General features: G+C 44.9%; 2 protein-coding genes across 3 annotated transcripts in view; both read right to left on the bottom strand.

Annotated features, from left to right (window-relative positions):
* Nucleotides 1-698: 698 nt before the first annotated feature.
* On the bottom strand, nt 699-14,423 carry TAGLN3 (transgelin 3). Of its 2 annotated transcripts, XM_082392904.1 has the most exons (5): nt 14,118-14,423; nt 13,635-13,816; nt 12,291-12,465; nt 2,660-2,762; nt 699-1,177 (listed from the first exon to the last, which is right to left on the bottom strand). In XM_082392904.1, exons 2-5 carry the CDS (start codon nt 13,812-13,814, stop codon nt 1,036-1,038), a joined length of 600 nt encoding a protein of 199 aa, XP_082249030.1. In that variant the 5' UTR covers nt 13,815-13,816; nt 14,118-14,423; the 3' UTR covers nt 699-1,035. The 2 variants fall into 2 exon arrangements, with proteins under 2 accessions (XP_082249030.1, XP_082249031.1); XM_082392905.1 differs by lacking the exon at nt 14,118-14,423 and having other exon boundaries at nt 13,635-14,099.
* Nucleotides 14,424-21,403: 6,980 nt separating this feature from the next.
* Nucleotides 21,404-25,772, bottom strand: part of ABHD10 (abhydrolase domain containing 10, depalmitoylase) — a 16,083-nt gene continuing 11,714 nt past the window's right edge. Inside the window, exon 5 of the mRNA XM_082394749.1 lies at nt 21,404-22,241. Coding sequence (XP_082250875.1) covers nt 21,897-22,241 — 345 coding nt within the window. The 3' untranslated portion in view covers nt 21,404-21,896. The remainder of the gene's footprint in view (nt 22,242-25,772) is intronic.

Genomic DNA, 25,772 nt, shown 5'->3' with positions numbered 1-25,772 from the left:
TTTTTTTCTTGTTTCTACTGGTAGGAAAGAGTAAGATGAGTTGGTGGTCCCCAGGCGTACTTGCCTTCTTAAGTTTTCTGTGGATGAGAAAATGTATAAAATCTTTCTCATCTTAGCTAGATCTGAGTCTTAGACAATGTCCAAGAGTTTTAGGGGGTTAGACCCTGTAAACAACTGTAAGAGAGCAATCTACTTTGCTTTCACTTCTGGCTAATGAAGAAACTGTATAAATGTCTGCATCAGACCCAGAATCTGGCCTGTGGGGATAAAGATTATTGATAGTGAAGGGAAAACTGCTCTTTCCTTCAACTAACCATCACCCGTCCAGCTGATAAAACCACCCCTCCATCAGATAGTTCCTGAGCATCTACAGCAGAGCTGTTGAAGAGTTGGGGCTTCAGCTTGCTCATTCCTGTGTCCCCCCCTAGAGTCTGGCACAATAAGCACAAGGTAGGTACTCAAAAAATATGTGGGAGCCAAAGACCTTGTCCTTGAACTCATGGGTTTAGGCTGTCAGAGTGGGCAAAACTGTTCCTAAACTTCTACTGCAATTGTCAAGATAAGCAATACAACCTTGCAAGGGCTTCCTCAGAGTTAACTTATATTTCTACTGCCACAGCTAGCTGGTCTCTTGAATGAAATGGAGACCAGCCCCGTCTGCAAAGTCCCTAAGACAAGGAAGGAACTTTACACTTGAAGACACAAGACTAATTTGTTTATTAGGTGCGTTCTATAAGTTGAGGAGGGAAATTTTTGGCAAATAAATAAATAAATAAATAATCAGGTAAATGAAGGCTTTTAGGGCAAAGAAGGAGCTCAGGAAGAGGAAGGAAGCGGAGTCTTTGCATAGTTCTAAATGAACAGAAGGTGGCAGCCGTAGGCAACGTGGATTCGCGGCAGAAATGCAGCACTTGCAAAAACCAGGGACAGGAGGCTTTGAGAAGAGAAGGTCAGAAGGTGACTAACTATTTCTTTATCACAGAGACCATGGTGTGGCACGTTCGTCCTCTCTACTGGGTCGCGGGATGCAGCGTCTTACATGATTTGCCTGGGCATCCCATATCCGGTCATGCCTGCCTGGGACGCTCCCTTGTTGCTGCCCATCTGCAGGCCTATTACGTTCTGTCCCTGGCGAAGCTGCTCCTCTGAAAATCCTCTCCGGTTCTGCTGGGCTTTCCTGGGCAGAAGGAGTGAGATGAAACAACGTCATTCTCTTTTCAAAACTTTTCCAAGATATGCAGTTACACAGGCTCTTCTGGGGGTCACCAAATAGAAGGGCAGGCCTTATACTGAACTATAGTCCTGCCAGGAACTATGGCCCTACCCTGGGCTATGATCCTATCCTGGGCTATGGCCCTACCCTGGGCTATGGCCCTACCCTGGCCTTGGCCCTACTCTGGGCAGTGATCCTACCCTGGGTTATGGCCCTACCCTGGGCTATGATCCTATGAAATATGGCCCTACCCTGGGCTATGGTCCTACCACAAACGGGCCCTGCCATGAAACACGACCTCTCGACATCTTAGAAGCTCAGGTGATTTTCCAGAATTCCCACAGCAAAGAACCAGTGCTGCCTCTCTGGATACTTTACTCTCAGACAGCTTTCCTGTCCCCCCTTCTCACAGTTACCTCAAGCCCTTGTGAAAATTAAAATCAGCTCTTCTTACAAATCATGTCATTAATCCTACTCCACCTTCCCTGTATGGGGCCAAGGATTAATGTCCCACTTTAAAGCTGAGGGATGTAGGTGTTAGGAGGGGAAATTTCCTATTCTAGACCAGAGGTTTGCAAACTTTGGTGAAGAGCCAGATAGTAAATAATGTTGGTTTTATGGGCCACGTAGACCATGGTAGATCACTAACAAAATGGGGGCTAAAACCAAGGTTTCAATTGGCCAATATCTAGGAGCTTTTCAGACCAGGTTCATTTAAAATGTCACAAGCTGGTACCTTTTCATAACTGTCAAGAAGAGGAGGGGATTAGGGGAATGAAGAGTCAATCATCTGCTACAACATGCTTTTTTCATCTCTCACTGAGCTAGGGGTGGAGTTTAAGCATCCTTGCTACCCCTCCCCCCCCCCAAAAAAAACAAACAACAAAGCAAATAATCTCTTTAGGGAAAGGCCCTTTACTGACATGACACAATATAACTTATTATCCACTTCAGGCCTCCTCCGAGAGTGACAGACAGCGCTATCAATGGATATGCTGGGACGACAGGACTGTCTCAGGACTCTCCTGGCAAATAAAAGATGTTTTCCCTTCATTATGTGAGGAAAATAATTAAATAAATAAGTAGATTCAGGGCTACTTGGCTCCTAGTGAAACCAAGTTCAAATGTCAAGCCACCTGTGAGAAAAGTCATTCATCTCTGCTCAGTCTCAAGAGAGACGTAACCTGGGCAGAGCTGGAGGATCCAGGTACCTAGTAGGAAAGGCCCAGCGACTTCTGCCCTGGGTGGTGTATTGGCCTGAACAGGCAGCATCGGTCTTTCCTTGCTCCGGGGGATTCGGTTATGGGGCTGGGAGTGCTTGTTGCTAGGCTGGACCTTGTGTCAAAACAGCCTCTGGGGAGCTACAAGGCTTCAGATGCTCGCTCTTGTTAAAATCATCCTCTGCCTGGGGAGGGAGAGGGTGTGTGGCGGGGAAGGGACTTTGACCTGTGAAACCAGGATGGCTCTCCCCGGTAGCAGCCATCATCCTTGGTGACTGCAACGCTGCCTAGAGCCATCAGGGTCCTCTGCACGGCCGCCATGTCCTTCCCTGGAAGCCAAAGGAGAGATTAAAGCCAAGCATGTGTCAGGGCCAAGGAAGAGGGAAGGATGGGGCTGGACCTCTGGGAAGAAAGTTCTCATAGGAGGCTGTAGGTGAGCACATTCAGGGGAGAGGGATACAAGATACTCCTCAAAGTGGCCTGAAGACAACCATGGCCAAACTTCTCAGAAAGGAGCAAAAAATCTCCTGGCTAATTATTCTCTATATGGTACATGCCAGAGATAGCGAGTTTCTAATCCGTTCACAGTTGTTACATGAATAACACATTCCAAACACTGAGCAACTCAAACAGCGGTAGATCCCTGCCCTAAGCAGAGGCCCTGGCCTCGGTAGGTTCTACGGGCGGTGGTAAGGGGAGGTGCTGTGGGTAAGCTGGCGTGAGGTCTGCACAAGAGGATTTTCATAAGGACTGGAAAGAAAAAAGGAAAGCGGAAAGAAATTTACTGGTGGGTTAACTGCACCAAAGCCCAGGTGGCTTCTTTCTTTTACTTTATCTGGGTTAAAAGGGTCTAAAATCACCCATGTGCATCAAATTGAGTTTTCACTTGGCTCTTTGGGCTGGAGGCCTGTCAGATGAAGAAAAGCAAATCAACACAGAGCACTCCAGCATGACACAATGAGAAGCTCTTCATTCTGTGCTGCTTGAGAGGAGCTAAATGGAGACAATAAATAAATGGCTTGTGTGTGTTTGTGAGAGAGAGAGAGAGACAGAGAGAGATGTGTGGTGTGCTCCCTCACACAGTGGAAGGGGACACTGTCATCCGAGGAGCCCAGGGACCCTTCACCCACTGGGCTACCAGGTAGCCTCCTCTTCCCATTCTTTCTCCCCTCCCCCCTTCCCATCCTTTCTCCCCTCCCCCCTTCCAGCGGACCGACGTGTCCTGGACAAGGAAAGGGAAAGATGCTACTGTGTGGTTAGCCCCGCAATTTAGAACCAGATCGAAGGTCCACGCACGAGTGTGCAATGCAAAAGCTACAGGGCTAGGCGGGGGGAGGGTGGCTGCATTCAGCCTGGCAGGGGCTGTGAAAGTCAAGGGCAAACACTGAAGGTCCTCTTGAGACCGAGTGAACCATCTGTAATCTCCGGCTGGGCTGCTGCAGCCCGGTCACCGGGGAATACAGAATTACAGGGGAAAGGCAGACAGAAAGTGAGAATGGCGCATAACTCTAACAAAATAAACAATTAGGGCCCACAGAGGAAGTCCAGGTCAGGATGTCCATTTATTCAAAGAGGAGAGAGAGACAGCAGATCCTTCTTTCCTTGCCTCTCTCCCCATCCCCTGTCCCACATTAACCACAGGACGATTTCCTGGATCCTGAGGCCCTGTGGGATGGATTGATGGATACAGGGATGAGAGGTTCTCAGTGGAGAGACCCCCGCCCCCCCAGAAGCAAGGAACAGCTGGGGTGGTGGAGAAAGGAGGACCTGGGCAGCAGATGGAAGGAGGAGGGCACAAGGGATACGGAGAAGGCAGAGAGAGGAAACGCAGAGGAGGTTATGAGAATGATCCTTCTCTTCCGCAGATGAAAAGCATTTCTGTAAGTGTCACTGTATTACAGGATACATTTTTTTTTTTTTGACAGAACTGGCATGATGATATTCTGAAGGATCACCATGGGAAGAGATAGGAAGAAGGTTTGCTTTCAAGTAGTGAGTCATTAAAGAGAACCTCGAGAAACTACGAAGCACGTGGAGGCTTAGGAAGGTCCAGGTACATCACTCATCTCTACTCTGTATGTAAAGCACACTGGAAATCTGTTTCCGGTGGTTGGAAACAGCGCGCATCTGGCATGTCCAGGATCTGGGGAAATGCGGAGCCTGGCACCCGGCAACCAGCCACAGATACTACCCTGGAGGCCCGGGGTGGGAAGCAAACTCTGTTAAACCAAAAAGACCCGGTCCCCACTACATATGGCTAATGCATATACTGCATGAACCCAGAAAGGACACAGGGAATTAATTTGGGGGCAAGGGTAAGATATCCAGGCCCCCTGACCTATAAATCTCACCCCACCTTCATCCCAGGAGAGTGCAAAAGGAAGCAATTGCACCATTGGGGCAGAAGAAGCTGGGGAAGGAGGCATTAGACAGGAACAAACTGGAAAAGCTTTTTTTTTTAAAGAAAGGGCCAGAGACCAGAGATTTGTTATAAATGATAGGCTTGACACTTTATTATAAGTGACCTTGCCCCTGTGGACTTGATATGATTCCTCCCAATGTGTGGATGAGAAAATTAACTCAGGGAGGTTAATTAATTTCTCAGAGCCACCCAACAAGTGAATCAGGGCCCAGATCTAGCTCAGGTCTGTCTGAACTCAGAGCCTGTAATCAGTCCAGGAGGCCACACCGCCATCTCCCATGGGTGCCCAACACAGGCTGGTCGGGAGGCACGGTGCTCAGTGATCAGGAATGACCTGAAGGGTGGCAGTGGCTGCTTCAGTGCCAGGCCAGAGGGAGACACTGGAGGGATCCCAATGGGGCATAGTTCTTGGGCCCCACAAAATCTGGGGCACCAACTTCAAATGACCGTAAGTCTATGTTTTGTCTGGAATAATTTCTCAAGGTCTCAACCCAAATAAGATGAAAGCAAAAGAAAGCAGTTGGGGCCCAGAGTCCCCAATCAGTTTGCAGATCAAGTTAAAATAATTATTGTCAAGATTCTAAATAACATAACAAACAGAAATCTGCCTTCTGTAACCAGTTCATGTCTAGTTCATTTTCTAATAGACATTCCTTGGAAAGAATTCCAGTGTTTTGGACTAACCAAATGGGAAGAGGGTCTCTTTCCAGCCTCATTTCTCTTGCCAGTTCAGAAGCCCAGATCAAGTGCTGTTGGGTAGAAGGGGGCGGTGTGTGGAGACTGAATCCTGTAGCTGAGGGTCAAAAATTGAAATGTCTGAAGGAGCAGTGAGATGAGGGAAGATCTGTGAAGTGAGTCAGTTATAAAGCAACAAAAGCTGAGCTTCTTGTATCACAACAATGTGTGCCATCCGCCTAGAACCCAGCCTGCTGCAGAACATGGTTTCCCAAGCTTCTGGGACTACTTATGGGATGGGGTTGGGAGGCCTTTCTAAAAATATGAAATATGAGGTCATCCCTGGACAAACTGATTTGTCAGTCCTGGGGTGGGGTCTGGGAGTTTGTATTTTTAATAATCTCCCCATGTGATTCATGCCATCAGACAACTTTGAGATGCATGGGTTTCACCTGGTGATTCCCAACTGGACTGAGCATCAGAATTACCTGAGGATCTTGAAAATTCAGATTCTGGGACAATACCCTGTGATGATTCTGATGCAGCCAGATGCATAAGCAAGCACTGCCCCAGTACTTCAGTTTTTAATTTTTAAAAACATCCCAGTGTCTGGCATGTGGTAGGTACGAAATAAAAGTTGTTAAGCGGTAATTCCTTGCTTCAGAGACATCGTCCACAAGGTCAGAAGTCACATCGATAGTTAAAGGGTTCTGACACAAGTTGGGAGCCTGCTCAGAGCTCCAGTAGCCTGGAATCTCTTTGTTCCCTGAAAGCTACCCCCAGAAACTTCGGCAAGACAGCTTGAAAGCTGCTGCTCAAGCTAGTTTTCCAAGAAGAAGGAGAACAGTTCTAAAGAAGTACCAACTAGGTGTTGGGAACTTTCTAGATGCTGGGAACGCAGGAATGAGACTGAGTCTGGGTGGTGATCTACAAATGAGACGGCTGGCCATAGGAGGAAGTGATACACGAAAGAGAGGGGTCAAATTTCCACTAACAGCTCAGGATTTCAATCAGGTTCCTGGACTCTTCTAGCTCTCTATCATGGGAGGAAGCTACTATTAGACTCGAAGTTGTAAAAAGAGATGGTGGCACAGTAGCTTTCCTTGTCAGAACCTCAGATAGCAACTGACACTTTGACTTGACAGTACTGTATTCCCTGTTTATTGCATTATCACCAAGCAACGTCTCGCCAAGTGTGGTCTTACACTCCAGCTACTAAATGGCCATCTCTGGGGAGAGGGACCAAGGGTTCTGCATTACAAGTACCCCTTGCCCCGACCTAGGAATTCTTAGTGCCCATGAAGTTTGAAGACTTTTACCATAAAGATACTTGAACAAGGATTTTGTTCCCTTAATTTTTTTTATTATTTTCATGCTATCTTACACATGTCTTTGGGAAGAAAAAATAAACAGAAGGGTAAAAAGAAAGAAACAAGGCCAGAGAAGTCACATCTGGGTGGGTAAAGTCAGGTTGGACACTTGACTTTCAATACTAAAAATCAGTCTTACATTCAAAACTCTTTGCTTTGGAGTTTCTTCTATTTTACATTAGTCTTGACTCAACCCTTGTAACTCTTAGAATACTGTTTTTTTTTTCTTTTTTCAACTTTCTGGGACTTACAGAGAAAGCGGTCAGTGGATGAAGAAACCACTTCTTATTTCCCTGAGTAATAACTTAGGCATAGCCCCCAATTCTCCACTCAGAGTAGAAAAATTATTGCTTCGGATAAGGGAGAAATGTCAGAGGGTAGGTTGGGCTGCTCTGTGGGCTTTATGAATTTTTGTTGCTTGCCTCCCTGGAGAAAATCTGTAAGGAAGTGGTTCTCATAGTGGGGTTCCCAGGCCAGCAGAAGCAGTATCACCTGTGAATTGGTAAGAAATGCAAATACCTAGGCCCTACCCCAGACTTAATACCTCCGAAACTCTGGGGCTGGGGTCCAGCAATGTGTGTTTTAACAAGCCTACCAGGAGATTCTGATGCACACTGCAGTTGGAGGGCCACCGCTGCAGGAAGAGCCTGCCAAACTCAAGTGTGGCGTGAGCAGTGCTTGCAGGAAATGCGGTGACGGCTGCACTGAGAGAAAAGGAGGCTTCAGGCGGCAGGCATTTCTGTACTATCCTGAGTCACTACAGGTACCATACAATATCCCAAAACAGCTCTCACATTGGGTGAAATGTCTCTTCTGTTCTTGCTATTGAGGAATGACACATACAGTGACACCTCCCAGAGGACATATTTGGACCTTCCAGGCACTCTGCCCCCCGGTATAAACCAGCCTCCCCAACACCCAGTCATCAAGGAGGGGAACAGGGAGGCAGGACAGAGCCATGTGTCCCGGATCCTCATCAGCAGGATTATGGAGAAGAGCAATCAGAGTTGATTGATCTTTGAGTCTTGCCCGCTCTGACATTCTAGAATTCTAGGTGTCTAATGCTCATTGCCTGGTTATGCCTGGGAACCAAAAAGGCTCGTTGCTGATGGACTAACAGCAGAGGAGAAAAAAGCCAACATTTATTCGGTGTCTCTTAGCCGGGCATTGTGCTAGGCATTTTATGCATTTAATCCTTGCAAGAACCCTGCCAGGGAGGTGCTGTTTACAGGGAAGGGAACGGAGGCTCTGAGAAGCTAAGCAGCTTAACCAGGGTCACGTAGCTAGTATGTAGCTAGCTTCCAAAACTCATGCTCTTTCCACAGTACCACGATCCCTGGGTCTGGAATTGGCAAAGCAATACTATATTGTGGGGAAAAACATAAAGGGCAATGACCACGAGGTGGAAAAAAGTCAATAAGGAGACTCATAGAGGTGGCCCCTCGTTTTGGAGAATGGTCAATGAGGTGAAGGCACCGCAGATGACAGAGAGGGCAAAGCTCATCCAGGCAACCCTACCAGCTGCTGTGTGAGGCCCTTCATGAAGTCCATCCGTTGTGAGACAGAATATGTGCCCTTCCAGCCTTGCTCCTGCCGCCCTTATTTTCTATTAGTCTTGAAAAAAAATAGGCCAATGATAATAGTAATTTGAACATTGCTACCATATATTATGGTCTGTTCTTTCCAGCACTGTGTTAAGCACTTTTAATGCATTATCTCATTTACGCCCCATATCAACCCCGTGAAATAGACACTATTATCCCCATTTTACAGCTGAGAAAAACGGAAGCTTAGAAAAGTTCATTGATAGGTGGTGGAGCAGAGGTTTGAACGGGGTGTCTAATTTCTGACTTAGGAGCCTGCACTCTCCTACCCTCAGGGTAAGCTTTCTTTGCAGGCTTTCTGACCAGCACACTCACTCGCTCTCACGAGAGTGAGACACACACACACACACACCCCTCCTTTTCTGTCTCCTCCCTTTCTCTCCTTCCCCCTCTCCCTGCACCGAAGAGATGCTGAAAGCTAACCTCCGTTGTGCTCTCCTGAGTCACAGCTGAGACGGCCCCGCCCACCCTTTCCAGGTTCTCAGGGCGAATCCCAAAGTAACCTGCCTGGCATCCACCTTCTCTCATCCATGAGACAGACCTCTCCAGTCCCCTTCCATGGCTCTAAGCTGCCCTCACTTCTCCCCCATCACTGAAGGGAACTGGTCACCCCAGCTTCCTCTGAGGGGAACTCCGGGAGCCTTGTCTATATCTCTGTGGTTGGGTTGTTTTTTAGGCCATTCAGCCCTGGGTTCCTTTTTAAAGCCTTGAACCTTTTATTCTGGTTGCCCCTGAGTCCATTCCAAACATTTCGCCTTGCATCTAAAAGGGGTTTCAGGAGAGAAGGTACATCTGGGCGTCTGCCTGTCTAAACAACTGAAGCTAAATGAGAAGGCATTTGGTGAGCCCTGGCTCCTGCGGCGTTATTCATCTGCGACATAAGAGCAGCACAGAGTCATGGGCAGCCGTGGGCAAGCAGAGCCCTACTTAGGAAGATGCCAAGCAGGGGAGATGGGAGACCAAGAGCTGCTGAGCATAAAATGCCTGCAGAGGAGGAGGAGAAGTTCCCAGGCAAGGAGGGCTGGCCACTCAGAGCCACAGCCACCATGACCACAGTGCACGGAATCAGGAGTGAACGTGAGTAATCTGAAATTTGAGGACAGCATTAAAACCACAGCCCAGGTGCAGAAGAGTAGGAAGAATGTGAGACTAAGCTAAGGCGATGGCCAGTCCAATAGCTGTGCGCACAAACGTGGACAACCCCACACACACACAGGCACGTCAACACATGCCAGCCCGCCCACCGGCATCCCTTTGATTCCAGCTTACTCATCCCTAAATTCACGGGTGACAAGCAGCTCTGGCAGAAGGACCCAGCCTCGCACTTCTCCACGCTGCTGTTCCGTGGGTCTCAATGCTGGGCTCGCCCAAGGCTGCCGTCCCTCCCCGTTTCTCTGCTCAAAGCAACCCACTTTCCTGTCTCTTGCTTCACTGTATGGTCACCAGCTCAGCCTGAGCTGCAGAAAGTGCACTTGGGGGATGTCAAGTATCCCCTCCAGCAAATAGAATGAATCCCCCAAAGCTCGATCCTGAGTTGCCTCTCCACGGAGGGGGCCGCCAGGCCCTGGTGCCTCTAGAGGCCATTTGGACCCTCCGAAGCATCTGTTCTATTGCCAGCTGTCCTGCCTATAGCATCTCAGCCACGGCACCCTGGGCGTGGTCTCCTTCCTTGTTTCCTTTAAAGCCCCATCTTTCTTTGCCCTGGGAACGAGACCCCTCAGTGTCTGCCTTGTTCCCTTTTTCTAAGAACATCACCCTGCCCCGGAGCCCACCCGTCCACCACCCCATCTCAGGCTCCTGCAGTCACACTGATGCCTCTCAACTTCCCTCTTCCCTAAGAGGTATCTGACACACAGGGCTGGGGCAGGTGGCGTAGACTTCCACCTGCTCTGCTTATCAGGGACCTTTGCTCCCTAGCCTCCTCCCCTTCACTACCAGCACCTCCCGGGGGTCAAGTTCACCCGTGTGGTCTTTGGAAAAAGGGGAAAGGCAAGCAAGGCATCCTCAACACAGAAAACACCCTCGGGATCCCCATCTCCCACAGCCCTCCCAGTTTCTTCCTCCTCGTATATACTTCCTGTACTTGGGGGGGTCTCACTGGGACCCCTTCCATTCATACAAACCTCCAAGTACCGGGGCTCTAAACTTCCGTCCCACACAGCCCTGAATCATCCTCCTCCTCCTCTTCATCTCATCAGTCACTGTCATGACTCAACAGCACACTCATGGTGTAGGTGAAGGAAACGGCGTCCTGGCCAAAGCATGGCATGGCAGACTATTTAAGGCCCTACTCTTTGGCATCATGGAGCCTGGGTTTGAGTCCTGGCTCTGCTAATTACTAGCCAGTCATATGATCTATACAAGCAATAATGGGCGAGCTCCAGTTTCATCATCTATAAAATGGGGAAATTCATAACACCCACCTCCTGGAATTGTTAGGAGAATTGATTGGCGTTATGCAGAAAGGCACTAGTACCATGCCTAGTGTAGAGGAAAATATCAATAAGCAGCAGGAATTTTTATTAGCAAGGAAAAAATCATCATAGTTTTGACCTAAAAAGCAGGGAGCAAGTCTCAACTGGGACATTCTGTGGGGATTTGGAGGCAAGTGTCCATGACGTCCAATAGCCTGGCCTGAAGGTCTGAATATCTGAGTTTCTAAATAATGGCAAAACATTACTGATAAACTGATTGGCGTCTTACGATTTTAACTACTCATCCGTGAAGGAAACGGGAAATGCCAGCTCTGTGTATGACACGGAGAAGGGGGTGAGGATTAAGGAGGCAATGGCTTCCTTATAAGTTGTTTAGTAGAATGGTCCTCTGCTAGAAATCTGTTTCAACCATCATCTGAATACCCCTTTAACTATCATTCTCTTGATCACAGGAGAGAGTCCATTCTCACTGTCAGCAGGGCCACTTGGGTCACTGCCCTGCGCACCCTCTTGGTCGGGCCACTGATGACAGCTAGTGACAATGAGCATGAGAGTGCAGTCAACCTGGCAGCCCTGCTTGGACCGGTCCGTCCCCCCAGCAGGCCCGATGTGGTACAGTCGCATGGATGGTGTGCACATTTGGGCTCCGGGGGACACTAAGTCCTAAGACCATGGGTCCCAAATTCTCTGGCGGTACCTCCATCCACATCATTTGCCCTAATAATGGTGGATTGTTAACTATGTCCAGAAACTTGATTTCCTTTTCATGCCTTGTTAGATTTCTTACATCAATTCACGACTATGAAAGACAAAAATCATTTGTCAACCTCTCTAAGAAAATACACATCTGGAAGGTATAGTCACAAAGCTCCCAGATAATCGTTTAGTAAAAGGGTGGGGTACTATTTGTTTCTCAGATTGAATGACAAAATTGCACCAGGCAGCTTTGTCTATAAGCCTGGCTGCCGGTGAGTCAGAAGCACACTCGCAGCCCCCCGCTCCTCCAGGAGCTTTCACTTTGGGGGAAAAGTACATTGTGGGAGGGGTAAGAGGAAGGAGAAGCATCCGTGTAACCATTTTAGCTTCCTCTCCACGGAGGCTTCTGTTTACCCGTTAGTTTGCTGGGGTCCCTGCTGTGTCCTGGGGTGTGTGTTCCTTAGAGGAGGAACACTTTCAATAGAACATCACAAAGCGGGAGGCGAACGGTGCTCCGGGGTAACAGCTGATAATCCTCTCACACGCACACACACGCCTGGAGATACGTGGAAGAACACTGTGGGCAGGTTTCACAAAGAGAAAAGCAAAAGGGTGGGGGGAGGGAAGAATGATCCCAAAGGCACGAGGGCCTTACCTTCCCAAAGGTCCACGGTCTGAAAAATGTCAGTGGTCCTGACGCCATAGATCTCCGCAGCTTTTAGGAACTGGGAGATTTGCTCCATCTGCTTAAAAGCCATCTTTGACTCTGAGATCTTGGGAATGGGCTCTTGTCCTGGTGGGTATAAACTGTTTATCAGCTTGCACAAGACCTGAAGAGGGAAAGGGGGAGGTAGAATCAGCCTTTCCCTTTGTATTTACCCCTCCCTAATGCAAAGTGAATCCTGGGCCTCACAGGGCACAGCCCACGGGTTTGAGCATGGGCCAATCTTGCACCCCAGGAAGGCATGGGTTCTGAGCTGGGTGGCCAGGCTCCCATACCGAACCCCAAAGACCCGGGCGACTCCATTCTCAGGGCTGCTCCTGACCACAGAGAGCCCGGGAGTCCTCTTCCCTCCTTTCCTTTTGCTGGGTGAGGGAAAGAAGGTTTACAGAGAGGGAATGATGTGCAGTGATGAAGCCACGATTTCAGACTTTCAATGGAGGGAAGAGTTAGTGGCTCCCGGAGAGATTAAATGATAGACTCTAATATTATTTCTCCTATCAAAAGGCAGATCAGAATCAGGCTTCAATAACTCATCCAGTAAAAGCTATTGATGTGTAAAGGAGCCGAACTGGGTGGGTACCCCCAGATCCCTATAACCAAAGCGCTGGGCATAACCGGACAGAATCGTGGGATAGCAGTTATGTAACAGTAAATCACAGCCTGCGGGAAAAGACGGGCTTGCTGGAATCAGCAGAGCCTGTGGTCTCCAACCACCCAAACACACAGGAGCATCTCCTTAGGAAAGCAGTTATCAAATAAGGATTCCCTTCAGTTTCAAGAGAGTCCATCCATTGGACAAACAGGCATTAAGCATCCCCAAGGCGTATGGCTCCAGGAAGAATGGGAAGGTGGTGAGTCCTCCCCCTCCACCCCTTCCTTTGTTTTACTATGTAACCAACCTATTCCCCTGCGGGAAGGAATGCCGCCACCCCCCCGCCAGAGGAGCTGATGCACCATGAAGGCTGGAGAGATCTCAAGGAAATACTTATCTTTCTCTATTCTCACTGGAAAAAGCAAAAGGACTTCGAATTTGCCAACAACTCAGAAGGAACCTGTGATGTCTGGGATGGGTGGAGAGTCCTCTAATCTAGCGAGGGAATTGTGCAGGCAGCCCAGACCTTCCGATCCCGAAGAGATAAAGGCATTCCCGTCCCCCTCCCCCAAGAAGGAGCTTGGCAAGCCGCAGCTCCTCCGGTAGCCTCTCGTTAAAAGAGGAGACCCTGGAGGGTTTCCCAGCCCACCGCCCCAGCATCCGAGATCGCTGCCGGCCCTTACCGTCCCGTCCATTAGCCATTTCTGAAAATGGGCCCTGCCAGGGGGCGGGTGCTCTATGTCCTCGGCGCACTGCAGGATGATCCAGTCGACCAGCTTGTTCTCCAGGTCCGCGTCGTACTTCTGCTCGATCTTCTCCTGCACCTCTCGGCTTAAGCCGTAGCTCGGGCCCCTGTTAGCCATCTCTGGAAGAGAAGAGAGGACACGCGGGGCATCCACACGATAGCAGCAGCAGCCCGGGCTCCCGGCAGACGGGGTTGGGATGTGGCTGGGCCGCCTGGCCCAGCAGCAGCAAAGCCGGCAGAAAGCCGGGCGTGGTTTAAATCAAGGAGCCAATGAAGCCACTGGGGTTTCACCTACAAACGGGAAGGAAAAGCGCAGCGCCAGTGACTCTTAGAATAAAGCCCCTGCCGGTCCAGGGGGGGGGCTGGAAGCCCCCTCTCAGTCCCGTCTATCAATGAGACGAAACGATGCACAATGACTCACAATCAGGCCTGAAGCCCCCAGGCAGCAAGGGGGCTGGGTGGTGGTCGTTTCTTCCCTCCTCCCAGGAGCACTTGGGAAAGGCAGGAACCCTGAGATGGGAAAGAGCAGGTAATTAACAGGCCGGGAGGAAGGCCCCCTTGACGTAGAGCTGCCGATGCTGCATCGCGCCTGGAAGAATGGTACACGGATTCTATTTTCTCATGGCTGAGGAGGGTCACGCCAGGGCCGTTGCTAAGAGCCGTCCAAAAAGCCAGCCCTCTCGTGTGTCAGTCTAGCCCGCCCGCCTCCCTCCCGCTGAGAGCGGCTTTCTCAGCAGCACAATTCTTTCCCCTCCTCTGGGGAACAGCCGGTTGTACACAAGGCCAGCGCACAGCTGCACACGGAACGAGGCCTGTGGGAGGGTCCATGCTGTCAGCTGTCCATCTGTCAGGAGTTGCCAAACCACTTTCCCCCCGTCTGGAGGGAACAGTTGTCTGGTGGGGCAGGAGGGGCGGGGCTGTGAGCTGCAACCATTAGCTTGTTCAGCTGTCAGCCAGATTTCATCCCGAAACTTCCATCCTGGTGGGAAACTGTTGTGCCTCAGTTTGACTTACTCAAGGAATGTAGCGTTTTAATGCCATTTTTAATCGAAAGACACTGAGAGCACGCTTTATAAATTACAAGGAGCTCAACGTGCTAAGAACGCTTGGAGTGAAAGGTCTTGATAGAGTGTAAAGATTTCATCTGTTTATTTTAATTAAGGACCAGAAAGGCACCACTGACACACTGTCAGTGGTAACTGAGTATTTGGTGTGAGCAAACAAGACCTCAGGAGAAATCATTAGACCTAAGTTGGCCTGAAATTTTTATACATACTGAAGGGCTTGGTAGTTTGTCTTCCTATACTGTAAGCCACTTGGGGGTAAAGATTAAGCCTTGCTGGTGTTGGGTAAGTCTTTTCATGGGAAAAAAAACACCATAAATTTTGTTCTTTGGTTCATTCAACGAATATTTTTTTTGAGCACTTAACTGTGCCAAGTTCTGTGCTGGAGAGAAATAAAATATAAATTTTTCCTCTAGAACAGATTGATCAATTGACTCAGAACATTAGATAAAACAATTTTAGTATGTGGGATAGCGATCTTTGTCCCTGTGGGAAATTGATTAGAAGCTATGCAGGAAATGACCTCAAACAATACACGTATTGAGAAAAATCTCTTGCCAGCTGGGGCCTGGACTCTTGAAAATTTAATTACTTAGTAGATATGTGGGTGGTTTGCTTGCGAAAAGACTTAGTGGTCAGTAGTTGAAGGCATAGGAGAGAGAGCTCTGTGAAAAGCGGTTGTGAGAGAATCAGAGCTTTGAGGAGAGAAGTAGGTTTAGAAAAAGGCATGACAAGGGCTGATGGATGCAGGTCTGGATGCTGCATGGAATCGTCAGTTGAAGAAGCTTTAAAGGCAGCAGAGCTGGCTCCAGAGACTTGGAGCTCAGGGGTAGAGTTCAGAGCAGGGAAGTTGTCAGCAGAATTTTGGAAGTCACTCAGTTGCATCTTGGTGGCAGCAATAAGGTCAGTTTCAACCTGGGACTAAGGAAACAGAAGCCCAAACAGGAAGCATGTTATTTCCTCTATGGCTGGAATTGCTCTAAGGAAGATGTTGGTTTGTTAAAAAAATAAAATAAAAACAGAAACAATTCTAAAAGATGTACATTTGCCTTTTTTTTTTTTTTTCAGGCTCTGTTTTGCAGACCTTTTGTACCCGAAGGTTTTTTTTTGCCATTGTAACAAAATATGTGGGGTACTTTAAATGAATGATTGAAATCATGGTTCTGGAGAGGATACAATGGCAAAGAGGAGAGTCCAAGCAAAGCCTAGAAGGTTAGAAGTGTCCAGAAATCCACAGGAAGTCATTAAAGAAAAACCACTTGATCCCCTGGGTGGTGACCGTGGAAACTGGCTCGACCCTCTGTTTACTGAGTGCCTATAAATATTATAATTTTTTCAACAACTTTTTAAAAGGGTCTATGTATCTGAGATTTTAAAAAGAAATGAATGAGATATGGCAACATGGTCTACCAGCAACATTAAACTTGTAAACCATAAATGCCAACCAGGTGTCATGCTAAAAATATGCACAGGGTACTCAGGTACATTTATATCTGGAGGAAGAGGGTAGGAAATTAGCAAAAATATTTATAAATGAGATGACTTTAAGTCTCAAAAGATGAGTAGGTGTTTGCCTAGTGAACGGGATGAGGCAGGAGGGATAGGGAACGTTGCTGGCAAAGGCAGCTTATTTACGAAGGTGAACATGTTCTAATATCAACAAAGCATAGGGTTAAAGGGAAGAGACACACAGAAATAAAGCTGGAATGTCAGGCAGTCTCCAGATTATAAAGTAGCATGCTTGCAAATGTCCATGGTTAAATTTTCAGGAATTTTGAAAGCCAGTTGTTAAACTCAGCCGCTTTAACCACTTACATTATGTAAACTTACACTTAAATACATTATATTACAAGCAAAGGTTAAATACTCAAAATGGATCTCTTCCTAATTTATTTTGCTACATTTTACTATTACCTATGTTTTTGTGGATATTTATGTTTATTGTCTCTATATGGGGTATATACTATGTAACAGTCTGGTACTGGCCATGTCCTCCCAGTTTCCTTTTATTCAGTGACGCCCCAGTGGTAGCTTGAAACCAGCTATGACAAGAGTATAGCTGGTTGTTGGCAAATGCTGCAAATCGGGGCTCCCCTCCGCACCCAGCTAGTTGTTGAATATTTACTGGCCTTGCCACTGGGCTTACGTATCATGCAAATGAGCTTGAGTGTTTTCATAGAGAAAAAGAACCATCAGATCTGATTTAGGTGAAGGAAAAGGAGAGGGTCAGAATGACTCAAGGGGTTGATTTGTATAACAGGGGTCATGGTTGCACCAATTATTGTAAGGGGACCATAAGTGGGGAGGTACATTAAGGGGGAAAGATAATAGCATTTGAACTTACTGCATTTGGGAGGGCCACCACAGTCCATCCCAGTCATTCGGTTTTATGCAACTGGAGCTAAAGAGAAAAATCTGGAATGAAGGAAAGTACTTGAATCATCGGCATGCAGGCAGTAGTTAAAACCAGGAACCTGGGTGAAGTTGCTCAAGGTGAATAAGTAAGTTGCATGAGAAGAGTGCCAAGGTCAGAAGAGAAGGGAATATTAACAATACAAAGTGCGTAAGGAGATGGTGTGGCATGGTCAGGGATACCTGGGGTTAAAGAGTGTCAGAACAAAGCTCCTGATCTCAATGGTCCTTTGAGAGAGGGAGGTTGGCGTATAAACTGAGAATTTCCAGGTAGTAAGTTCTATCAAAAAGGCCTGAGCAGAGTGCCGTTCATGAGGGAGCACAGAGGACCCACCGTCAAAATTCTTGGACACAGAGATGAGGATGAGGCAGGAAAGGCTTCAGTGAGCAGCTGAGATTTGAGCTTCTTTTCGAGTAGAAGTTTATCTGTGAGTAAAAATCTGAAAGCTCAAGAAAATAGAGAGGACAGTTTCTTCAAAAGACAAATTTCGTTTAAAAAAATTACCTGCATTTTTCTAGGAATGTTCTCTAAATGTACCAAAGCATCATATTTTTTCATTAAACCAAGTTATGCATATTACATGATTGTGTTTCTAAACTAAAAAGTGACTTTAGGTCTGTAATGAAAGGGTATCTTAAAAAGGTACATCAGGACTTCCCTGGTGGTGCAGTGGTTAGGAATCTGCCTGCCAATGCAGGGGACACGTGTTCGAGCCCTGGTCCGGGAAGATCCCACATGCCACGGGGCAACTAAGCCCGTGTGCCACAACTACTGAGCCTGCGTGCCACAACTACTGAAGCCTGTGCACCTAGAGTCCATGCTCCGCAACAGGAGAAGCCACCACAATGAGAAGCCCGCGCACCGCAACGAAGAGTAGATCCCGCTGGCCTCAGCTAGAGAAAGTCCGTGCGCAGCAACAAAGACCCAACACAGCCAAAAATGAATAAATTTTTTTAAAAAAAGGTATATCTAGGGACTTCCCTGGTGGCGCAGTGGTTAGGAATCCGCCTGCCACACAGGTTCGAGCCCTGGTCCGGGAAGATCCCACATGCTGCGGAGCAGCTAAGCCCGTGCACCACAACTACTGAGCTTGTGCTCTAGAGCCCGTGCTCCACAACAAGAGAAGCCACTGCAATGAGAAGCCCGTGCACCGCAACGAAGACCTAAAACAGCCAAAAATAAATAAATAAATACATTTATATTAAAAAAACAAGTTGTAAAATCTTACTGGTTCTTTCCTTTAAAAAAAAAAAGGTATATATAAATTCCACCGATCTTCTTCCTTCCTTCAGAAAATGAGTTCCTTACTTGTTTGTTTTTTTAACAGTTTAAAATATAATGAAAAGTCGACATATCCCCTTTGGGCACTGCCTTGGGAATGGTTATGTCGCAAGTAATGTTCTCCTTGCTCTGTATCTCCGTGCTTTATAAAATTCAGCCTTGTCCAAAGCTCTTTTCCTCCTCTCCTCCTCACAGACCTTTCTATTGGCTGCTCAGAGAACAGCCTACTGTGTAGATTTGTGTCTGGAAGTACCTGTAAGCTCAACAGATGCCGCAAAAGCAAATGTATTCTGTGGTCTCATTAGCCTTCCTCTCCATTGGCATTGGCCTTATCCCCTTCCATTGCATGCACTGAGATTGTTTAGAGGGGTCATGTCGCTGCTTTTAAATCAGTGCAGGGGTTCCAGAAGATAGGCACTGAGGGCCTGCTGGCTGTTCAAGCATTTTCCATGTTACTGAATACAAGGCATGGAGTGGTTTTAGAAAAGAAAAAAAAAAGAGCTTTGGGAGAAAAATAGAAAAGAACACTAAAGGAATTAACAATGTACTAGAATACACTAAATCTCACTGCTTCAAACTCATTTGGTATTTATGATGCTAACCTCTGCAAAGCTAGATTAAATTTTAAGACAGCTTTTCCTGTCTTTAGATAGTGAGGGTCCCTCCCCCTCCCTTTTCCTAGCCATTGAAGGATACCATACAGCTAACATTCCAATTTGGGATCATGAGGTTAGGAAGCTCCAATCCAGTTCAGTTTCAGAAGACCTACTCACTTCCTTGCCTCCATTTTCCTTCCTAAATCCCCAAGAATTGTGCCCTCCAATTTCTCACTGGACTGTGTTTTGTGCATATAAAAATACAAGTGAAATGGTAGTGACTCCTATGTGTCATTGTTCTAAACGCGTTGTGCTTAACCCTTACACTTTATTAAGTAGGTTTATATTATGACATTTTACAGATGAGGAAACCTCAGGGAGATGAAGTAAATGGCTCAGTCACAGAGCTAGTAAATGGTGAGCCAGGACTTAAACCCAAGCTCTAGAGTCTGTCTTTAACCACTGTATGTATTGCCTCTACAGAAATACTATGTATCTCCAATCATATTTATCACATTTTATTATAATTATGTTTAACCCTAGAAAGCTCTAAAGGGCAGGGCCCTTTCCTCATCTTTCTAATCCTCGTGCCTAGCAGCGTCTGGGCAGCTTAGGCCCCGGAAGAGGCACCCTACCATCCTCTAATAACCCACTCTAGCACCAGGCACTGTGACACACTGATGATTCATGTATTTTTGGTTTGTAAATTATTTTTGTTTGGTATAAAAGATACCTCCTAGATTATATTGTACTGCCCTATAGGATATTCATCTGCTTTGGATCTGTGTCAGGGTCCCCAAGACCACCCCCAGGTTTGACAATTTGTTAGGAGGACTCACAGCTATGATTTATTACAGTGAAAAGATACAAAGCAAAATCAGGAAAGGAAAAAGGCACACAAAGTGAAGTCTGGGGAAACTAGGCGTGAGCGTCTAAGAATCCTCTCCTAGTAGAGTCACATAAGTTGAGCTTAATTCCCCCAGCAAGGCGTTGTGACAGCACATGTGAAATGTCCACCAGGGAAGCTTGTCAGAGACTCAGTGCCCAGTGTTTATTGGGAGCTGGCCACTTGGGTAGTCTCTGCTTGGCACCTACCAAAATTCCAGACTCATAGAAGGAAAGCATTTGTCCAGCACAAACCACATTGTTTGTACAGACAATTTAGGCACAGTGAGCCACTTTGACCAGTTCTGGAATTGTTGCAGGAAGGGGGACCCCTTGCAGGGCCTGAGAGTTGGCTCTTGACTAACACTCGGAAATGAATTGTCCGAGGAGACACACGTGCTGCAAAAGCAAGGGACTTTATTGGAAAGGGGCACCCAGGTGGAGAGCAGCAGGGTAAGGGAACCCAGGAGGACTGCTCTGCCACGTGGCTCGAAGTCACAGGTTTTACTGTGATGGGATTAGTTTCCGGGGTTGCCTCTGGCCAATCATTCTGACTCAGGGTCCTTCCTGGTGGCACATGCACCTCTCAGCCAAGATGGATTTCAGGGTGAGGGTTTCCGGGAGGTAGGCAGGACATATCACCTCCTCCCTCCTCCTTTCGGCCCATCCTGAATTTTCCTGGTTAGTTTTCGGTGGCAGCACCTTGTTCTTTATTGGGACCTCCTGTTGTGAGACAACTCAGGCAAGTGGTTATCATTGTGTCTGGCCAAGGCTGGCGGTTTTGATCAACAGTTCCCTAACAGAATGCTGGGACACTCCTAAAATCCAAGTTCCCAGATGCTAGCCAAGGGCGAACTTTGTAAGCAGGTCTCTCTGAGAAGAGTCATCTGCTATGTTAACTCTTTTCAGCACAGGAATTTTATCCCAACATTCTTCAAAACCTATAAATGTTTCTTCAATTGTCCTTTGAACCAGGTTTACCATTTGCTGGTTCTCTTGTTAATGAGTTAAAGAAATTTTTGACACATGCAAGCTAAATAAAGTCCAGTCAAACTTAAAGGCTAAAAGATACCAATTCAATATCAAGGTTGATTACTACACAAGCTTATTTTAGTTATTAAAAAAAGAACTTTGTATTTCCCTTTCATATTTTCTTACTATCTCTACATTTTAGAAAGCCCTCTGATTTAGATGGCAATAACTTGGCTATTTGTACTTAAGCCACATATTAATAAAACAGGAATGTTTCTGCAGGTAGGTGATAATATATAGATTCATTTCTTCTTTGGAATATGAAATCAGAATATGAAAATACTTCATCACTGCTTAAGATGAAATTCCACCAGTTAACTATATGACATATAAGCCAAAATTTAAAAATGATATATATCCTTTATATATCTGTAAAGTTTTGAGCCCTTAAAAAAGAATAACCTTGATTTTAAGTTCGAATATAACATGCAGAATATAATATATAAAGTAATAGCTTTATTTTGAACTTCATTATGCTTCAGACATTTCTCTAGTCATTTTAGATTTATTTCAGTAAACATTTTCCTATATCTTGTAAACTGCATTTTAAAATCAGAAATAATTTTGCAAATCTCCATATACAATGATACCAAACAAAAAACAAAAAAATCAAGTTTTATTAGCAATTCTAAGTAAGAGCTGGCATAGTTAACATAAGCATTAGAAGGTAAACATCTCTTGAATAAAAAAATAGGAAATATTTTGATGAAAAAAATCAAGGATTGAAGGAAGGAGAAAATTTTTCAAACAGCAGCTGGCACTTTCTTCAAAATCTGAATCACTTGTGCAAATACATCATTAAATACTCACATGATATTTACAAAGTAGAGATAAGAGAAAAAAACCTTCTAAGTATCAGGGTCCTTCATCTGTTATCCCTCTTCCATCTTCTGGATCCATTACTTTACATTCCAACTAAAACTGTGATTCTAGTTAACTACCGTTGAAAGCTTATCAATTAAGTCATCAATAGTGTAAACCAGAAGTTGAATGTCCGCTTTTTCCTTCATTCGATGATCACTATTCTTTCGGAGGATGACATCTACATCTGTGCTGACTACTCGGGCAGCAACCTGCATGGACGTATGCCATGGTACAATGTCATCCTTCATGCCGTGGAGCAATCTTATAGGGCAGTTCACAGGAATAGGACTATGTAACAAGCAGTGGTGCTCTGCTTCTTTAATGACACTGTACTGAATGCGATAAACTCCTTCTTCACTGTATTTTGATGGCATGGACCACACACCTTTCATCTCTATTTCCTTTTTTGCCTATTGGGAAAAATGAGGAAAACAAAAGTATTTATGCAACATTAACACATACAATAGTCTTAAACAATTCAAGAAAAGCAGTCTTTGAAGAAGGGGTGATAAAAATATAACGATGATAATTATCAGTAATTAATTACTATGTGCAAGGAGCTGTGACAAGTATTTTCCACATAGTATCTCATAAGATCCTGATACTATCTGTTATTATTTCATTTTTACAAAAGAGGGTATTAAAGTTAGAGTAATACATATGTTTAAAGTTGAAAGGTAGTTAACTGCTGTAACTAGGATTCAAACAGATTTAACTAACTTTATCGTGTAACGTCTTAAAAATCAGGTATTGCTTCACTCCAACTTGAAAGGGAAAATGAAGGGGAGAAAAGTACAATAATTTCTTGGAATCAGTACAGGTGGCATTCATAGTACATAAAATCAAATCTTAGGAATAAAAATTGTTTAGATTTAAAAATCATGAAACTAAAAGTTCGTATACGAGAAGTTACTAAAATGGGGATGAGGTGGGAGAAGGAGAAGAATAAAGCATGGTGCTAAAAATGAAAAATAAGACAGTGGTTATTCTGGGGCAACCATACACACCCAATTTTATCCTGAATGTAAAAAAAATGTAGTTTTTGCCTTTTAGAGTTCTATGGAATGAGAAAAAATTTGTTTGTTGTTTTGGATGACAAAGAGGTCTTCCAAATACTTCCTGAAAACTGAGCATGGTATCATTTCTACCCTTAAAATAAAATGCTGGGTATTCTTTGATTCTTGAAGAATTTCTGTTTTTTAGATTATAATTTGTCTTAAACAATTTTTCTAGTTAAAGTAACATATACTTATTATAGAAACGTGGAAAATATAAAAAGCATAAAAAGGGACTTCCCTGGTGGTGCAGTGGCTAAGCATCCACCTGCCAATGCAGGGGACACGGGTTCGAGCCCTGGTCCGGGAAGATCCCACATGCCGCGGAGCAACTAAGCCCGTGCGCCACAACTACTGAGCCTGTGCTCTAGAGCCCACGAGCCACAACTACTGAGCCCTCGTGCCACAACTACTGAAGCCCGCATGCCTAGAGCCTGTGCTCCGCAACAAGAGAAGCCACGGCAATGAGAAGCACACACGCCCCAAGAAGAGCAGCCCCTGCTCGCCGCAACTAGAGAAAGCTCGCACGAGACCCAACGCAGCCAAAAATAAATAAATAAATAAAAAACAAAACAGGGCTTCCCTGGTGGCGCAGTGGTTAACAATCTGCCTGCCAGTTCAGGAGACACCGGTTCGAGCCCTGGTCCGGGAAGATCCCACGTGCCGCGGAGCAACTAAGCCCGTGCGCCCTAGAGCCCATGCTCTGCAATGAGAAGCCTATGCACTGCAGGGGAGAACAGACCCCGTTCACTGCAACTAGAGAAAGGCAGTACACAGCAATGAAGACCCAACGCAGCCAAAAATAAATAAATAAATAAATAAATTTATTTAAAAACAAAAACAAAAAGAAAAAACTCCCCCCTTTCAAAAAAAAAAAAAAAAAGAAGAAGCATAAAAATAAATAAATCACCTATAGTCCTATTTCATGGATATAACAACCATTATTATTCTGGCTTATTTCCTTCCAGTATTTTTCTATATGTGTTTGATTTTTATATATACAATATGTAAAACACTTAGCTATTACAATTCATATAGTTTTCAGCGCTGGTTTATTTATTCAATATATATATTTCTGGGTTTTAAAAGATTCTATTAAAAGTTTTTAAAGGCTGCATAATTGTCCACTATAATGCATCTAAGATAATTAACTTGACCATTCCCACACTGCTGAATACTTCCATGAACATCTTTGAACATAAAGGTTTATATGCATATAATAAATTCTTTGGAAAGATTATCACAACTTGAACTAGTAAATCAAGATGTAAATAGCTTTAAGCCTCTTGCAACCATATAATATGAAGGGCATTTCTGTCTAGAAAAACAGATGGACATCGTATCAAAAATAAAGAAAAATATAAGGAAAGAAAAGCTACATAAATATATTTCAAAAATTTTGTATTTAAATTTTTAATGAAAATATTATTTTTCCACATTTAAAATTGTTGACTTATTACGAATACAAAGAGGCAAAAAAGAATTTAAACAGTAAAATGTGTATGATATAATCTGTGTATTTAGGAATTTTAATGTCTTTTATAAAATTCCAAAAAGATTTGATTCAGTGAAAAAGCTGTATATCTGAAACCTACACTTCTAAATATCTATATCCAAATGACTTAAAATTAATGAAAGTCTAAAAAACTATAAAATATATAAACCTATATTAGTATCATGGGGTACTCTGCATTAAAGCAACATATGAATCAAATATTTAAAGTAAAAATGATATTCAGTTCCCTTCAAGCTACTCATGACTGTTCCTGAATTGGTAATTTCCGTAATAAGAACTTAGTTTCATCAATTATTAGATGAAGTGGGAACTATGTTAATTACTGAGACATAATTAATAATAGTTGCATTTTAAGCATCATTGTCCACCCCAACTAGCTCTGTTATCTGCTATTGAGTTGAATGAATATTGTCCATTTGAAGAACAAACTTAACTTTACAAAATCTTATATGTCCTAAAGCCTCAAAAACAAAAAGTACAGAAATAGCAAAAACAGTATTAATCAGAGAAAATGTACAATATACATAATTTCTACACCAAGAAGAAACTAACAAGGCAATGTGGCTGTGAAGCTTAGACTCCAACAGCTGTGCATCCTGCCTGACGCCCTCTACTGTCCAAAGAAGCAGACAATGATTAGAGTTAGTTAAGAGGTAAGTCAAGCTCCTACATAATGAGTAATGCTGTGTCTTAACATTCCCAGGGCTAAAGAAGATATAGCAAAAACCTCCACCTCCATTCCCTTGACACTGCTAGTACTGGCTGTCTATGTGGAGAAGAAGAGATAGTGGTCCTAGTGTCCCTGCTCTTTCTTTACACATGCTTTTAAGTTAATAAGGGTCAACATGTTTCTGTTTAAGAATTTTTGCTGGTCTGATTTAGGATTAGCAAAGATATACCCTGATTTGCAGGCTATAGATCTTCTCAGTCACTTACAGGGTATCTACCATATCTTCCCTCTGAGTGATGGATACACACACATAAAAACAAATGTACATAGATCTTGTCATTTACCAATAACCTCCCAAAATTGTTTAATCAATTCTTTCCCAGTAGGCCATCTTCTTGAAAGAATTTCCTACCATGAGAAGCACTGCATTATTGAGTTAGAGAACAGAATAAGGGGTCCAAGGTTTATATGCAGAAGGATACAGTGGTAGGAAAATTTAACAGCATGAGGACATTGAGCAACCATGTATGAGAAACAATCAAGAAAGTGAAAAAACTTCAGAAATAGGAGGTAAGTGCAAAGAAGATCAGCTTTGTAATTTCAGCCCTGATAGGAAATCATATGAAGAACCTGACTATGCAGATAATGCCATTCTTAAGGAGCTGGAAAGAACAATGTGAACTAAGAATAAACTTAGAAC

This window comes from Balaenoptera borealis (assembly GCF_965194805.1).
Source record: "Balaenoptera borealis genome assembly, chromosome: 5".
Lineage (NCBI taxonomy): Eukaryota > Metazoa > Chordata > Mammalia > Artiodactyla > Balaenopteridae > Balaenoptera > Balaenoptera borealis.
The sequence above is the reverse complement of the archived record's forward strand: the minus strand, read 5'-3'. Positions and strand labels throughout refer to the sequence as shown.

Excerpts from the sequence above, each read along its gene's own strand:
- TAGLN3 (XM_082392904.1), bottom strand. The coding sequence starts at position 13,814 with ATGGCTAACAGGGGCCCGAGCTACGGCTTAAGCCGAGAGGTGCAGGAG. Across the intron at positions 12,466-13,634 it reads AATGGCTAATGGACGGGACG|GTCTTGTGCAAGCTGATAAA; the intron begins GTAAGGGCCGGC and ends TTCCCTCTTCAG. Across the intron at positions 2,763-12,290 it reads GACCGTGGACCTTTGGGAAG|GGAAGGACATGGCGGCCGTG; the intron begins GTAAGGCCCTCG and ends TTTGGCTTCCAG.